We start from the raw sequence: 18,635 nt of genomic DNA, 5'->3' as shown, positions 1-18,635 counted from the left end.
AAAACATAATCATGTTGTTCCTGCCATAACTAGAATGAGAAAATGCTCTTGAAATATAAGGCTTGTATTTATAAGTTTACTGATAATTTTTATATTTAAGTGATAGAGAGAAGAACTACACTTTACTATAGGAATCAGAAAATATAGCTTTGCATTTCTGAAATGGACCAAGATATACTGCAAATCCGAATCAAGGTGTGGACACTGTGACAGAGGAAGCTTTAATTTAATATTACTATTTATAATATAGTAATTTCTAATTTTTTTTTTTTTTTTTTTTTTTTTTTAGGAGAAAGAGTCATGGAAAGTTGGAAAGTTATGCTATCTATGGACACAGGTAATCTGTTAGCATACAGATGAAGACTGCATCTTCCTTTTACTTCAATTAAAAAAAAAACACACAAGAGAAAGAAGAGAGAGGGCTTCCTTATTAAATGATCACATTCGGGAAAGCTAAATATGGAACCATGAAAAATTCAGTTGATAAGCTTGTAGATGATAATGTTTTTATACACACCACAAATGCATTTGAGCTAAAAAAATTACACTTTTCTTAAAAATCTATAATTCAGAACAATCTAATCTATTTGACAGAAGACACTAGAGACTAATTAATTATAAAATTGTCTGCTGCACAGACCCAGCACATTGGGTTACCTCTATCTAAAGTGTAAGTTTTGAAGTATTTATACAAAGCACTCTCCTTAGCACTCTCTTGACTTGTCAATAAACTTCTAGTTTTATCACATTGCTTGCTTATGAAATTGAGAACTCTACCATTACAAGAGAGAATGACTTCATATTTTTTAAAAGCACAAATCTGTAAGGAAAGGTGGTTTTAAAGACAATGGACCTAGAGAATAAGTGCTAAACTGATCCAAGATTTAGATGGACAGTACAATGGACTATACAACTAACTTTGTTCTTACTAACATTTACTCTGAACCAGATGAAGTATCTTCAGCACTACATGCAAATTATCCATGCTAATGCTGCATTTTTGTTAGTATTTTTGATGTTGTTTTTAGGTAAAAATACACTTTTTATTTTAGAGGTCAGTCAAAAACCCCAATATGCATATGAATCGCTTTACATATTCTTATCTTTGCTAGTTGTTACACTGTATCAACTGCAGACAGAAATAGAAGGTTTTAGTTTTAATGTGAGGCAACTGAACAAGAGACTATCAACTTCAAATTGCCAAAGCCAGGATACTGGAGGAGATTCCACAACAACTGCACTCCAGTTTTACATCATTACTATTTTGCATCACAACTATTTTGTACTTATTTCATACTGTTAAAGGGATATTTTAGAGCATATACATAATTTTTGTGATGAAATTCATTTATCATCAGCTATTCCACTACTTTAAAATATATGTGAAATAAGAGTTCATTGATGCTATTTGGTGCTACAGTTTCATCCCCAAATCTACCGACAGAATGAAAATTAGTGATTTGTTTACTCTAAGCTTCATATTTTCAGAGCATCATAAAATATTCTGAATTAGTAAAGCATAAAGAAACTGGAAATGAAAAGAAACACATTTGTTTCACTGACATATTGAATTAAAACACTGATGGCATTAGATGCCTACAGCACAGATTAAACTTATTCTAGCCATGGAGCAACAGTTTATGATTTTCACATGAATAGCATACTTAAATGAAAGGAACATTAATACAATATGATATTAATATACAAATACTCACATTATTCACCTGCCACTGACATTCTGAATTAAATCAGTAATGGGGTGTATAACTGATTAAATATCTACACAAGAGAATGCAACAGCTTATGATTTACTAAGGCAATGGTAGAGCGATCACATCATTGCATTGCCAAATGCCATCTATCACTTTTACTGAACTTAACGAAGATGGATTGCATCCCACAGATGAGATGCAGCCTATAAATACTGTCATGCTGATCTTCATCTGACTTTCCTGGGGAACAGACAAGCAACAAATCAATAACTGAACAGCTCAGATTAGAGCTCCCTTGTTATTGCAAATACAGAATAAAAATGCTTAAGAATATAATGTTTAAATTATCCAATAGTTCTAGCCACTGACTTTTGGTAAGGTACATACTGTTTCTCAGTCCACTAGATTTTGATCTTTTACCTTTCACATTTGAAATTCTCTAGAAAGATTACAGTCACGACTTCCCCCAATTTTGACAAGGACTGCATCAGTTCGACTGCCTCTTTCCTTTAATTTCATGTTCTCACCTACTCCATTTCTTTTGAGAAGTTGTAAGGCAAGAAGATTTTTCAACATCATAATACTTTTTTTTTTTCAATTTACTCTCCCAACTACATTTCAACTTTACCTTTCAGGAAACAGTCTGCCAATTGCTTTACCAGACTGGTCATAGGAGATGATAATGCTCTCTGTCAATCTGTTTGTTTAATATTATGGTGATAGATACCAGGTGGTCACTATTTGATCTAAGGTGAAAAGAATGCCTCAAAAGCAATAAAACACCTGAAGGCTTTAAAAAACACATATTTAACTAACTGCACCATCAGTATTTTAATTAAGTCTTTACTCTTCTACTTCAGCCAAGTAGTTGTAAAGTAGTAAATCAATTCTGGCATATAAAAATTCTAAGGAGACAATAATAAGGTATAATTAAAGAATGACTAACAAGATAAGGTGCATTTGTCTCAAAAATTAGATGCAGATTTTATTTCTTAATTGCTTCTATCATCAATCACACGTAAAACTAGGTCATCATATTGAAAATTTCTGTCAAAAAGAATATATCAAATTTGGCATAAACAACTTGGACTGTAATAACCAATTATTTAATTACGCTTTAGCCTATGAATATTATTTCATTAGCAAATGTAAAGTTTGCTAAAATTGTACCATAAACAAGCAAATGCCTGTACAATTTTTCAAGAGCTGTATAATACAAAATCACGCTATTTGCTATGGCACATTAAAGCTTATCAAACGCAGTAAGATGGTATAAACACAGGCTCTGGGTTCTTCAAAGCAACAAAGCATCTTAAGTTCAAGACACCAAAAGCATCTCCATGGATATAACCCAGCATTGCTTCACTCTGAAGTAGGACAACAGGAAAGAATGAACATTTGCTGTGAATAATCTAAAGAGAAATACAACAATTTAGAAATAAATGTAAAATCCAGGAAAAAAAAATCTTTGTTTTTGTAGAAAGCATAATATTTAGATCTCTTATTAAAAGCTTTGTGATTTCCTAATGATAACTAAAAATTCAGTCCATACATAAATTAAAATGAATATACAAATAGTAGGTACTTGTTCAAGGAGCACTTCTAATACATTCAGCAAAAAGGAACTACTGGGTAAATATTTTTTTTGATTGATAACATTGCTTCAGTTGGTATCAGTGAAGACATATAAAATACTAGTTATCTAGTTACTGTGCCTGTGAAATAAGTACAGTGTGAATGACAGGCAAGTACACACAAAGTAGGATGTTTATTGCCCATTGCCATGCCATGCCATGACTTATATGCCCATGCCCATCCTGCTAACAAGCAGGATGTTTATTGCCCACTAGTGAATTAATGAAGGTCTATGCAAAGCACCTGATGAGACTGTTCAGACTAGGAAACACCCAAACTTAGCATAAGAGAGAGCATGAACCTAACCCATGGCTGAAAAATTAAAGCATACTTAACATGAACTAACCAACCAAGGAAAAAGTACATGATGGTAGTATTTCTGTGCAATGCATTAGGTAGGGATTAAAGGAACACTCATGACTGGATTTTTGGTGTTCGAGTGGCTTGAACTGGATTCCAAGGTGTGCAGCCTGCGCTTCTGTGCTAGGGCATACTGCTTGCAGAAAGGAATCGGTGTGGCAACAGTAGTAAATCAAAGCATGAAGGTGGACAAGATAGGTGAAGCTGGACCTTAGAAACAGACAGTGGATCGCTCATCTACACTTGGTGAATACTTACATGCTTATTAATATGGGGTTACAGTCAATGGAGTACTGATAATGTAAACAGGATGGAAGGAAAAGCTGATCCTGAAAGGATCAATCGGCAAGTGTTATAGTGTTTCATGAAAGGTTTTGTTTGTTTGTGTTTAGTTTCACTATGGATGATGACAAATAAATTATTCACTCATAAACATTTTCTGTTACTGAGACAGAGCTATGCAAAAAGGTGTGAATACTCAGAGAGACTAAGTTTCAAGCTAAGAAACAGATAATTAATACTAGTATTTCAGATTTTATATGATTTGACTTTAATTTTCTTCTGTCATCACCGGTAGTTTTTCTACATTTTGCTGTACAGTTTGGCTTACTTCTGGATCAAACAGACGAGCTCAGAACTCACTATGGGAGAACAGAAAAAACACTATTTTGTCTTTTCTGTCTGAATACATATGGAACAAGCAAGCAACTCTTTAAAATTCAGAAAATAGCAATTTTGAAAACAGTGTCTTTATTCCAGAACTATGATTATCTATGCATGAATTCCAGATTTCTTTTTCACTCTCCATTAACAGCATTTTCAAAATATTTGTGTCACAGAGAAACACACTACAGTCAAGTCACAATTCAGAGTATTGTCATAACTTTCTGTGATAAATAGCTTTATCTCCATCAATATAACAATTACTTATTTAATTATATTTCTATAGTCTTGTGGACCATAATATGTTTCTTCAAACAATGAAGTAATTTTTTTTCAAGAAAAAACAAAACCGAACAAATCAGAAAGGCTTTTCCCAGTCCTTCTTCCCTTCCTGTACTCGATACAATAAGTATTTATCTTTAAAGGGAAAATGAAGTGTTAGCATTGTAGAGAGATAACTTTTTATGAGGAAGTACTAGATCTACCTACAAATCTTTTTTTCTTCCAACAATGGATATAGACCTTACAAAGCGGTTCCTTGATGTCTTATTGAAGGAAACCAAATCAACGGAGATGTAAAATTGCAGTACTCTGTCCTCTATTAACCTGGACATAATTTATTTCTTGGTTAGGTTTAGGGAATGGCTTAGGGACAGCAGGGGATAACCTAACAAAGACAGGCTGATACACCATATACTTAAGGAAATACATAGAACTCAGCAAATCAGAAAAAAACAATAGTATTTTTATAACTGTATCTCTGTCCCTCCCTCTCTTAAATATAGTTTAATTCATCATTACTAGTTAGCAAGTGTTATAATACCATAACTCCATAACAGTTAAAATGTCAGTACAAGAGAGTCTTTAAAAGCAGGAACACTTTTAGAATAGAAAGCCAAAACAGCTAGAGATGAAATACTGTGTTTTATTACTGTTGCTAAATAAGTTTTAAACATCTTCACCATTCTCCTGGAAGACTTTTTTTTCTAATTAGAAGAAGATCCCACAGTATCCTTTATGCATTACATGTGGTTTCTCAAAAAAAAAAAAAAAAAAAAAAAAAAAAATTAGTTAGCCTTACATTTAAATCAACAAAAATTATAATTGTCACGACAGCAACGATCCCAAAACTAAGCAATGCTTACAATAAATACCCATAATCATATGTTTTTCTTGTTCCTGTCAACATAGAACCAAAGGATTCTAGGATAGAGATGAGATATCAGAAACATGACTTGCAGAACAGCAGTAGTAGGGACATACTGAACTGAAAGATCAGTGTATGTGAATTCCTATCACAAATACATTTCGTCATTTCTAACCAGGAATACCTAAACAAACCACAAAATGTGTAAATATTCCTATTGTATATATATATTCCTATAATATAAATATTCCTATATAACACCTGCTTAATATAAACTTAGTAAACTTTATCCACCTATAGCAGTGGTTATCCATGGAACAGTTAGTAAATTTTACCCACTAATGATAATATGCAGCAGCATTCAGAAACAAAATATAGTAATAAACAAGACACTTTGGTTTTTGCTAACAAGGTAGCAGTTGTAACAATAAATTTTGCCTTTTACTCTTAAAATATCTTAAGCTTTACATTAGCCTCTTGCTTTCCCCTCCTTTAAAACCTGAAAGACTCTGGACCTACATTCCACCATGTATAATTATATATGCATATATATTTATGATAATAAATGTAACCCATTTACAGAATGAAGAGCAATAGTATCTTTTCAAGTATTTATTTTTATCAAATTAAAAAGTTCTTTCTTGAAGGAAAAAGTTCAAAAATTAAAGGGATCTCACACAGTGTACCAAATTTAAAGCTCTGTAAGAGAAATGGGAACATAAATGCCTTTTTGACAGTTAAATTGGACCAATTTAGTCAGAAAGAATAGTAGCACACATTGAAACACCTTTAAAAGATTCAGACTGTAAAAAGCCTTGCAATACATCACAGGATCTGACACTTCGTTAGCAGTGAAAAGATTTTTGCCTTCTACAGACACAAGCATCTAAAGTTCAAAACAGAAATGGAATTTTTGCCCGTAACACTTCCTTTTATACTGTGAAAGATGTGACGCTGGCAAAATGTGTTAGTCATTGTTTACATAATTGGAAAAAAACCACTGAGCTCACTGAGAGTATTTCATCTTAATACTTCTTTTTCTTCCTCATTTGCTTTCTTTTGCCTTTCCTTTTGTTTACTCCCTTTCTCTCTTCTTCCTTTCTGAGTGCCACTGCCTTAAACCTAGTATGAATCTGTTACTTGAATACTTCACTATTTCCCAAAGATTCACTGAAGCAGGCTTTAATTAATGAACTTTAGTTATCTTAAACTTCTACGATAAAAAGGAGACTGCCCTAATAGCTTAGAGGGAGAGTCTTTTTAAAAACCTTTTCCTTGGATGAGCGTAAGGCTTTGAAACAAGTTTGAACTTTGCACTGTGCAAGTGAAGAACCAGTTTTCTGAATGTATAGGTATGTCACTTGACTATTCACATTTGTCTTGATAAATTCTTTCAAATATAAGATTGACAGATTGAACTAGAAACTTCAGAATATGAAGAACCTTGCAACCTTGTCTGTCAGAAAAAGACACTGTGATATTTAATGTTATGATTATTGGATGAGCATAATCTTGCCAGATCAACACTGCCAGTATTGCCTCTTTCTACCTTCTTTGTGGTTCCTGATATATGGCACCTAAAGCCATATACAGCTGCAATCTGTCCTTTCTTCTGGTGATTCTGCACACTTCAGAAGATCAATCTGTCATTAAAGATGCAAACTCTTCTTTATAAATACGGAATCCCACCTAAATGGGTAAGTACGCCTTGGGTTGGGTTTTCAGTATCTCAAAGAGAAGATATACAGTGAAGAATGAATAAGCACTCAGATGGCAGGCCTGAAGTCTAGCTGTGGATTGGGCTTTAACACCAAAGGTCTGCAGGCTCAGAGATGCAAGTGGTTCACTCTGTGGAAAGACTATTACAAGTCAGTATGGGCTCTTCAGCTGAGCACCCGAAATGAGGACACTCCATTTGGGTACAGGGAATTCACAGAGCATTACTCTTGTAACCACCCCTCCTTTTCTCATGTTGTTCTCATTTTTGTCTCCAGAAATGCTATGACACAACTTCTTGTTCTTTCACAATGCTAATTAGTCAGCAACCAGCATGACATTTACTGTTTAAAGTTAATCTTAATTTGCATTTATACTGGGATGGCGAAGGATAGCTCACACAGAGAGACAGTTTAAGATGTGGTCTTCTCCAAATTCTCAGTTGCTTCAATTTTAAAGAGTTTTCGGGGCTGCTGATTCACAGTGTTCATGTTCACTGGGAAAGGAGGAAGGGACACAAATTCTCCTCTGGCATTCTGCTTCTAGGCAGGCAGACAGGAAGGAAGGCAAAAGCGAAGATGAGAGGTTTAGCAGATGGCTTGTCAATTAGGTCTTAATCTTGGATACTACAGAAGAAACAAGCAAGGATTATCCCAACCCAATTAGTGCAATTTTAGCTCAGTGCGCCAATTCACTGTGGTAAACATGCATAGTTGGAAATAAAAAATTTTGGTTAGCCCAGGACAGACTATAGGGCACTGCTGATCATCATGATTTTAATTTATTTAAAGTTCCCATAGCTGTTTGCTCTATCAAAACCACAAAGAATCTAGCCTTTGGATAGTACATGCTCTTCCACTGACTTTCTCCGGGTCAAACTGCTCCTACATAGAGTTGGAAGTCTCAGTCTCTTTTCAGATCATCACATTATTAAAAAGAATATCCACTCTGTTTATCAGTTGACAAACAATAAACAACCAGTGGGAGAGATAGGACACGAGAATCTGTTGAGGTGATAAGCAGGTAATATTAAGTCTTTAGTATCAAACAGATTTGTTTCTGTTGAAACACTCATTTTCAGTCTTTTCAATCTACTTTAAAATTTCTTTCACCTGGAAATGTGAAGATAGGTCCACTTAGATCTACAAAAGATTGAAACTATTTCATATATATATATTTTTTTCAGAGTGCATGTAAAACTACCTCAAGTCTGAGTATTACAGAAACTGGTTCATAAGTATGAAATAAGCAAGCTGTTCTGTCTAGAAGTGATTAGCAATGTAGAAAATATGAGTAAAATTCTCCCCTGGGCTAAAAGGAGAATAGAGCCTATTGCTCAAAATGAAGCTGATAATTTGTAGCAATTGTAAAGATGTCAGACTTCCAAACACCTCTTCATGTAACTCTGTGCCTTTAACTGCTACTATTTCTGTACTTTCTTTCTGTACAGTGTTCTGTTACCCCATTTTGATCTAGGTTTTCAGAAGTAAATTCTTCCAGAGAAACTGGCAACAGTTTAGAGCTCTACTTCAGGTAGGGTCAAACAGAAATTCTAAAGAGAGTATTCTGAGATGGCCAAGCCAAAGTATTAATTTAAACTCAGTGTCACTTTCCCCTAAATTTGTTACCTTTTGTATCTCCTTTTGCTGTTAATATCTTACTTCAATTTCCTACAAAGTCTGTAGTGAGTGAGTTAGGACTTAATTTGCCAAGGCACTGGTCCTCACAACCAAAAGCTCCAGAAAGCTTATGTGAAATTAAAAATACTCCTTTCTGCAAAGTGAGTCCTGCAGGATTCTTCAAACTTGAACAACAGAGAAAGTAGGTATGAGCATATGTTTTCCAAATATAATCCCTTTCACTGAGTTTTGTTTTGTTTTATATGGGACCACCACTGACAATGAAAAATAGTAATGCCATGAAGGCTCTTCATGGTTTCTGAGGGAAAAAGGCACCTGGGACACTGTGGCAAGTTCCTGAAACTGTAAGAATACACATTTTTTTTTTCTAAACAGGTTCATATAGCTTTCACAACACAAAAGGATACAAAAGTTCACAAATGTACAGCAAGCTTAAGTAACAGGCAAAAAGCAGAAGCAACCTAATCTGTGTAAAGTAAACTGTACTGGGCGCCTATTTAATCTTTACAACTAAAATGGAATAGTGGTGGGACCACCTAGCCACATACCTACCCATTTCTTCATAGACTGATGCTTCTGGAAGTGTCTATTTAAAGGAAAATTGTCAGCAAAAAACTTCTTATGCTTGCTTTTGAAGGAAAGGCTAGGAGGACAAAACACATGATACAGATGGTAGTGATGTCACTTAACACATTTAAAATAGATATCACTACGATACTAAGCAATTTTAAGAACATCTACAGACCAGATTATACCATACGTGATGCTATAGTAATAAAATCATAAAGGATAGTGAACTGCTAATTGATCACCCAAAAGAGTACTTCGTGGGACTACAGCAAGCAGGATGAACTTTTAAAAATTGACAGTCAGGTCTAGACGAGGAAAGATTAATTCCATCCAGTTACTCATCATCATCATAAAAACCTTTCTTACTTACTGACTGAAGGAAATAAAGCTCATTTTATGAGCACAGTTCAAAGATAGGAAAGAATCCACTGCAAAAAGCTATGCCACACAAAAATAAAGGTGCTAAGTTATGGCACTCTGTGCACGCTACACATGTGTTTTTTATTGTTCTTTCTTCCTGATGAAGACAGAATCCTATCAGGTACTTGGTTCTTGGTAAGTTCTAAATCTGTTTTTAGTGAACTGGAACAAGTTAGATAAAGTTGTTTATTTGCTGTAAATCTACTTCCCGTGAGCTGAAAATGTGTTAGCTAATGGGTTGTTTATGAGTTGCAAATCTGTTCAGTGAGGTGAAAATTTGTCAGATAATGGGTTGTTTATGAATTCTAAATCAATATTCAGTGAGTTGGAACTGTGTTAGATAATAGCTTGCGTATGGGTTGTAAATCTGTTTTCAGTGAACTGGAAACATGTTAGATAATGGGTTGTTTCTGGGTAGTAAATCTGTTCTCAGTGAGCTAAAAACATGTTAGATAATGGGTTGCTCGTGAGTTGTAAATCTGTTTTCAGTGAACTGGAAACCTGTTTAATAAAGGACTCTTTATATATCATAACTCTGTTTTCAGTGGGCAGAAAAGTTCAATAATGTGTTCGATTTGAGTGGCATATCTGATTTCAGTGAGGTAGAAACCCATCAGCTAATGGATTCTTTATGAGCAGAAGATCTGCATTCACTGAACTAAAAATCTGTGGCAGTGGTATCTTGTATATCACATACTCTACTTTCACTATTTGAATTAAATACTGAGTAATGTGTTGCATGAATTGCAGACATGAGCTTAATGAGGTAGGAAGGGGCTGTACATTTGCTAGAATTATACTAGGTACTTTTAATGCAGTTTCATATCTCTTTCTAATAGAAAGAAAACTTACTATAAATGCTTACCAATAATTCTGGAGCAAAAATATAACATATGTCAAAGATAAAATTTTCAATCTTGCAATGAAATATTATTACTGAAATCTGTCAGCTGGCTTCCATTTAATAATTTCTATGTAATCACACGTAGTCAACATGGAAATCAGAAAATATTAGAATTTTAAATGTCTTACAGTGAATGGAATCACTGATGTCAACTAATCCCACAATGCCTTTTTCCCTTATAGATACCACTGTTAGTGAAATACTTGCATTACATTAAGGAGCACCAAGAAATACTTCCACTGATTAAACGGAACTATTTCCAATTTCCACTGAGAGAAAAGAATCAAGTGCAAAGTCTGTGGAGAAGAAGGACCCACAGTACAAAAAATACAAGTTTAAAGTGAATGACTCAGCATAATTAAAAGTTTTAAAAACACAGAAAGGAGAACAACAGAGAAGCATATACAGGGATGCGATATCTCTTCTCATTTACAACAAAAACACAACCGAAGCATTTCTACCATACAAACGACATTGTTCACAAACATATCCCAAGCATATACAGTTAATTTTTTGCAAGGATAAAAAAATGCCATCTGACATTCAATTATTCAGAGTGCTGACTCTGCTAATGAAAAATGAAATCAGGCATATTAAGATTACAAGTAGAAACACTACCTACCAATTTTTTTGAATTATAATTCTCAAATATGCTTTGTGGAATGTCTTTAGCTCTTCTACAACAACCTATTATAAAGTAATGAGAAATACTTTATTGTTCTTTTAAAAATCCATTTTGTATCTACATTGCTGCTTCACCAGTATTTCTCTCTTTTTGTCCGTTCTAAATGTAAAAATCTCCAGTGGTTTTTCATGCAACACTTTTCATGTTTTCCTACCACAGCAGAGTTAAAATACTGATTGTATTCAATCACTGCACATTTCTGTGAGCACTTTCTGTCTCTTGTGCAGGTAATCTCAGCTCTGAATCCCTAGGTTTTAATGTGTTGTTGGCAGTAATGAGAACATCCCTACAACATTGCTTTTTTAGTCTTTACTATACCTTAATGTGGATATAAAAAATTTCTCAAAAATATACAAATATAAAAGCTCAGAATAAAGAAAGACCTTGTATCATACCTTTTCCAATCATTAGTGTGAACAATTATCTTTATTGGGAATACCTTCCAGTAACCCCAGCACAGAGGTATGTAATGACACATTTATCCAGTGTAAGTTGTGGAATAAAGTTTCATTAGTTTGCAATTGTTTAACTTATGTCTTTTCTAAAAACATTTCCAATGATATAAAAGCAACAAAGTGTAGTATGTTCTACATTAAAATACTTCTGTTTTTCCCCATTACTTTCTTTGGACTTATCAAACTGTTTGACTCAAAAAAAAAAAAAAAAAAAAACAAAAAAACCCCAAAAAAAACCAAAACAAAACACACACTGATAAAACACATCAGACATGGAGAATGGCTACAGCCACATTACAAACCTGACAGTAATCTAAAATAGCAAAGAAGAGAAAAAACATAATAAATAGATGCACCTAACAGCTGACTACAGATGAATGAGGTTTATTACATATTTTAGAACAATTAAATTAGAATGAAGTAGTAAAAGGCAGCATAGAATTTTTAAATTTAGTTTTAGAGTTTTAGAGTACAATTTTTTGTATGTTTACTATTCAGACTTTATCATTCATCAATATTCAGATTTTCCTTCTGTTCTGATTTTACCATGATAAACCTAATTTTCAAGTACACCTTGTATTAAAGTTATTTTAGTCTCTGTTGATGGAGATTTCAGTGCCAAATCCTCCTAAGATTTTACTGAGGGAGCGGGGCTTCAGCTGCAAAAGGTGTTGGGTATCCTGTCCCAAAGACTTCGGTGATGATATTGGTGTCAGTGCCCGTGACAGAAGTGGCAGGCTGTGAGCATGCAGAAGCTAGAAAAACCCTAGGTCTCAGGCACCTCTCCCTACCAGTGTGATGAATGAAAGCACAGTAAATATGTTATGTTACTGAGTGAGCCTCCCCTTAAGAAAATCAATAGCACAGGCTGGAGTTTGTCTCTGGCAATCATAACTGCACAGCAGTCACATTTCTTGAAACAGCTACAGGAATGGTGAGTCAAGCTGACGCACTGATCAGGGTCCCAGTATTCCTATCCTGGGAAGTGGTCGCCTCAGCTGCTGTATCTTACAGTACTCTACCCCTACCAACTACAACTACAAATAAACAGTAAGTTCATTGCATAAGGGGACTTCTTTCATTTCTAGGTGTTGTACAATGAGGTCTTGTTTCAGTAGTACAGCTCCTAAAAATCACAGTAATACCAATTAAGCACCACCATTATCACCTTTGTTTTTAACAAATATGCTTCGTATGTCATATGGCTGTTAAAAATATATTGTTTTAAAGCTGTAATACTAAAAGATAATGTTTAAATATATCATATTGAGATCAATTACAGCAATTGTGATAACTGTGGTAAAACTCTACTGTCATTTTTACTCTATAAAGTCAAGTGATATCAACTTTTCATTTAGTAAGTGTTACTGAAAGAAAACAAGTGTTTTGGGAAATAAATTCTTTACTTACTTTCAATCAGCACTCTTCTGCCTGCCCAGTTGTCTTTAATTACTTGTATATTTCCAAAGTGTGCATCACTAAAGAATATGCGGTTAGTACCTCTTCCTTTCAGACTGTAGTCAAAAGCGAGAGCTATTACATTTTTGAAGTACTCTGGATTTTCATATGGTTGCACTGGTGAATTTAAATTGGTTTCATCTGAAAGATGTATACTTTTTAATATTGTCCTTCCTGAGTACAATAGGTAACCTTCATGTCTCAGGCAAGTAACTCCATCTTCTCCAAGATAGCCATGTGCACAAGCACATGTTCTCTGTGCATTGCCCCGATAGAGGCAAAGTTGATGACATCCACCATTATTCTTGGCACAAATGTTAGTACCTGTAAGCAAGAAAGAAATCTGGCTTTTATAATATTACACTTCACTAACTTAAATCAGGACATATTTTTATGTATCTTTTTAAAGTATTTCAAGAATTCTTCATTTAAACTATTTCTACTTTATTCATGAGTAAAACAAAGGCCAAAAGAGGATATAACTTTAACTAAAACCAATAAAAGCCAATAAAGCCAATTTTAAAGAATCCAATCTATGAACAAATATAATTCATGTCTTTTCCAATTCACAAGAGTATATATTTTATAAATATAAAATGGTAAAATGGGTTATTCCTCCATAATCAGCTGAAGACTCAGAGACTGTTAGGAGCTGTTTCAAGTGGTTTGAAAGATTTTTTTTAAAACACCTGTTACTGGCAAAAAGACTCAAATTTTGATACACTCAGTATATAATAGTCTACATAACTGTTTTTAGACAATTTCTATTGAAATAAAAACATATATATTAACAGGTACAAAACTGTGTTGATCCAGTTCCCTCTTCTTAATGTAAAGATATTTCCTAACATTTTTTCTAGTATCTTTTGAAACATGACTTTACAAACTTACTCCCTGACAAATACATACCATTAAAGAATCATTGTCAGATTAGTAACATCAGTGACTTAAACTACATGTGTTATAAGCAATATTTAAAGTTACAGTAATTGTCAAAAATTAGAAGCTATTTTCCTTTGTCTTTTTGGACTCTATATGAAATACTATTATAGTTAGGTTGGATAATTTAGTTTCTGTTTCTGACAGCACCTTCCATATAACAATTCAGCTCTTTCAGTATAGTCATTTTCCCATAGCGAAGGAGACAAAAACATTTTAAATAGACTGCTATCTGGTAGAAGACCATAAAATTTTTCAGGGAATACGTAGCAATCTGAAAGCACTGTTGAATATTTGCATTTTCTAATTGCTACATTTCAAGATGAAGATACTTTTAAGTAAAAATAATGGTGATGGGGGCAGGGTTTAAGTTGCTCTTAAAATTACATGACTTGAATTCTGTGTTCCTAGGCAAGATTATATGAATAATGCTCCTCTATAGTCATGTAAAACCTTTTGGAGAGTTAACTGTATACATTTTTGCCAGTGGCCTTTTTTAAAGGTTCTTTAAAGTTTTATTAGGCTAGAAAAGTTAATATCTGTTTGGAAGGATGAGAGTTTGAGAAAAGGAAGGAAAATAAACGAATAAGATTCTCAAGCTTGTAAAATATCTGTTTGAAAATTTCAATGCTTCCACAGCTCACCAACTGTAAAGATCCTTAAAAGTGGCCAGTTCTGAAAACAGTTTAGTCAGGGCATGTCCTTGCACATGTAGAATAGCACTGAAGGACAGGAATTTGCTTGCAAATTGTACTGCAGGACTGGCTCATCAGAAAGGGTAAAACAGGTGTTTGAAAAAAAGAGGATTGATCACTTGTCAATCAGCACAGGTTTTTGTTAATGTCAGAAGATCAAGAAGCTAGCTAATTACCTTGGTTTCTTTTTTAAACAGCTTTAACTATTTCTAGCTCAATAAACTTAAAAAATTATGTACTAGAGTGATATAAAAACATTCCAAAAATATTTTTCACCTGCTTTTTCCCTTTTGTCCTCCTGGCTCACTGACAGCCCCTCCCAAAGACATTAACCATTTGTAGCCTAGTAAAATTTGAAAAATGTATTAAAAATCATTGTTATGTTTTTCAAACTAGTATCAAAAGATTTTTAGCCCCAGTAACCATTTCTCCTATTTCTAAAGCACTCAAGTCTTTAAAGCTATAAATAAAAATCATTACATGTAAAGAAGCATTTTTATCCAATTGTTGTTTTCCTAATTCTATAATACAAAGCCCTTCCAAGCTAGTAGACATTAACTATTTCTAGCCCAGTCAAAAAAAAAAAAAAGTTTTGTGAAGATTTTTAAAACACAAAATACTATGCCCATAAAACTGTGAAATTACATGCAGAAATTCTTATTAAAATTGTATTAAAATCAATACAGCTCACCAACTCGTTTTTCCAGAAATATTTAAAATTCCCTTGAGAAAATGAAATACACTGTTTTTCTTATCAAATTTTAAATATGTTTTCTTTCAAAATGCAGATTTATTTTATCCTTCATATTTAATATAGTTACACGGGAAAGATGTATATTCAGCAAAAGAAAGAGGATCTTCAAATATGTAATGTTGTGATTGAAGTGCCTTTGAATGATACCAACACCAGAGATGTATCTGTATTAAAAAGTATATGTGGTATTTCAATAACATTTTCTTTCTTTCTCTGTCCCTTTGGGTATATATGTAAAATTTTGTCTGGATTGCATGGTAGCAGTTTGTTCAGAGGAAATCATCCTAATTGTTGGCAGACTTCTAATGGATTTTGGTCACTGAAACCAACAGAAATCTTACGTTCTTCACAATGGTGATACAATTCTGTCTCTCTTTTCTCACAAAATCATCTTTGCCTTTCAAGGCCTCCTCAAAACTGAACTTTAGCAGGAAAAAGATAGCTAAAAGCAAGATTATTCTTAGTCAGATAATTGAAAATACAATTTAACCACTGATATCATAAGTCGGAAGAGTATAGCATCCAAGTTAAATTTCTTTGGCACTTTGCAAAACAAATTGAATATAAACGAAGTTTGGCTATCTACAAGGTCACTTTCCACACAAAAAAGGTAGGACCCCAAGCCAAGGAATTTTGGGAAATAAATATTTGGGAGACAAGAGGTTGGGAATTCCTAGCTGTGGAACAAAATTCTGGTTTGCTTTCCAAAAGAAATCTGAGATTACTGCTCTTTAAAGCACAGCTCAACAGTCATCTCATTTATAAGACTTTTTCGTTCTTTTATTATTTAAAAAACCTGAAATGACAAGAAGTCATCTGGTTTTGGATTTTCTCCTTTAAAACACCCAGAAATATTTTAGAAGGAGCTGCACTATGTATTTTCTTCAATAACATAAATTTAGTTAAAATAAAAAAAGAAAACCGATCTTCAAGAGTAAAAAGTGGAACTATGATAGAATCTATTGCTACAAATCAGTGATTAGTTAACTTTCTTTATACTCTAATATACATAGATAGTATCAGGTGATATTAAAACAATTAACAGCATCCTTAAGAACAGCTAACCTTTCTCTCGTGCTCTATTAAAGACTTTCACTTCCTTCAGGTTTATTCCAAGGCCAGTCCTCATGGTCACTGCATCCGTGGCCTCATTCTTGTGGCCTCTTCTAATAGAGCCATTTGCATGTGCTCTGCCAAAAAAGTTGAAGATGTCTGATCAACAATCCTCAACTAATTCAAACCAAACAAATGACTGAAGGGCAGTGGAGAGCTCCCCTAACAGAAGGTGAAGAAATCTACACTCATCTATGACACTCGTACACTTTAGCTCTGAGCATCAAAAATGCCTTTTCTTTGGAAATTGCATAGCTTTCTGAGATCCATTCTGTGACCTTGCTAAGGAATGGCTAATCCTACAAAGGTGAAGCACCTGAGACTAAAATAACATTTTGACACTCAAATATTTATGGAAAAATAAATTACCTGTCAGACCAGTAGATGTAAGCTCCAAACACTGCAACTGAAAACATATCCACATTGCTCCCTGACAGCACAATCTCCCGATTTCCTCCACTCTCAAGGTCAATTCTTTCTATCTTGTCGGTACGAGCATCACACCAATATAATTTGTTTTCCTAAAGATTAATTTTAAAAGAAACATCAGACGTCGAAGTATTTTATTAAGAGTTATTAAGATTATACCAAAGTGAAAGACCAATATCCTTTAATGAAACAGAACAAATACTGTGCATCTTAATATATATTGGAAGGCAGAGGAACTAACCTCATAGTCAATGGAAATCCCATTAGGCCACGCAATCCCCAGGCTCACAAGCACAACCTTCTCAGACCCATCTAAGTGTGCCTTGCCTATGCAAGGAGTCTGTCCCCACTCTGTCCAAAATAAATACCTAAAATGTTGCAGAAATTACCGATTAAAATTTATCATGAAAATAGATTTGAAAATGTGCAAGCCTGTACTTCTATTGGAAACAAAAATGAACGTACTATTAACATGAAAGAGGTATTTAAAAAAAGACAGTAAGGCTCATGCCTTTTAAAATTATCTTTAGTGATTAAATGTATCGCAATATTTATTTGATAGAAAGAACATTTTGTTAAGACTAATTTTTTCAAATGATATGTACAAAGTCATTCTTAAAACTACAGTGATTTGGTCATAAGCAGTTCTATTCATAGAGAACAGACCTGAGTACGGCTCTGTGTTTACGGGAATAAAAACAAACAGAAAAAAATCCTTTAAATACAAACTAACCCATCTAATACCTACTAACAAATGTTGTGATAATACCGTAGACATACGTCTAACTCAGAAATATCTTAAATACAAAGCAGGAAGCTGCACTATGTGAAATGTACAGGAGAGGCAATTTATTTGGGAATAAATTATTTCCCCTGGTCTCCTTAATGTTCATGGGAAGAATTCACATCTTAATTATCCAAGTATACATTGCCAAAATTACAGGCACAGTAACAGGAGCTAGGTCAAACTTCTGTCCCCTACCTGTTACCTCTCAATCTGTTGCTTGGTGCATAGCAAACGAGGCCAGTTAATCTACATAAAGCGCTTCCTTACCGAACAGGAAACTATGGTATAACTTCAAGTAAAAGTAAATATCTGCATTTATACATAAATAGATATATAAAATATATTTAAAAACACATATAAATATATATATATTCTGAACAAGAAATCTCCCTCTAAGACAAACTAATTCAAGTGTAGCATATTTCTGCATGAAGAGAAGCATTTTCAGAGCAAATATTCATAAAAACACACCAAAACACAAGTTAATAATATACTGTATTTTACTGTACAAAAAGTGAACAAAACATATAAACAAGATTCTCATACTATGTGG

At 33.7% G+C, this 18,635-nt stretch overlaps 1 protein-coding gene across 1 annotated transcript in view; it reads right to left on the bottom strand.

Annotated features, from left to right (window-relative positions):
- Positions 1–18,635, bottom strand: part of LRP1B (LDL receptor related protein 1B) — a 750,266-nt gene that overhangs the window by 172,249 nt on the left and 559,382 nt on the right. The window contains exons 38-41 of the mRNA XM_064515494.1: positions 17,537–17,663; positions 17,236–17,387; positions 16,819–16,943; positions 13,318–13,689 (exon numbers count right to left, since the gene is read on the bottom strand). Coding sequence (XP_064371564.1) covers positions 13,318–13,689; positions 16,819–16,943; positions 17,236–17,387; positions 17,537–17,663 — 776 coding nt within the window. The remainder of the gene's footprint in view (positions 1–13,317; positions 13,690–16,818; positions 16,944–17,235; positions 17,388–17,536; positions 17,664–18,635) is intronic.

The sequence above is a fragment of the Dromaius novaehollandiae genome, chromosome 7 (assembly GCF_036370855.1).
Source record: "Dromaius novaehollandiae isolate bDroNov1 chromosome 7, bDroNov1.hap1, whole genome shotgun sequence".
Lineage (NCBI taxonomy): Eukaryota > Metazoa > Chordata > Aves > Casuariiformes > Dromaiidae > Dromaius > Dromaius novaehollandiae.
This window is presented reverse-complemented; position numbering and strand designations above follow the sequence as displayed.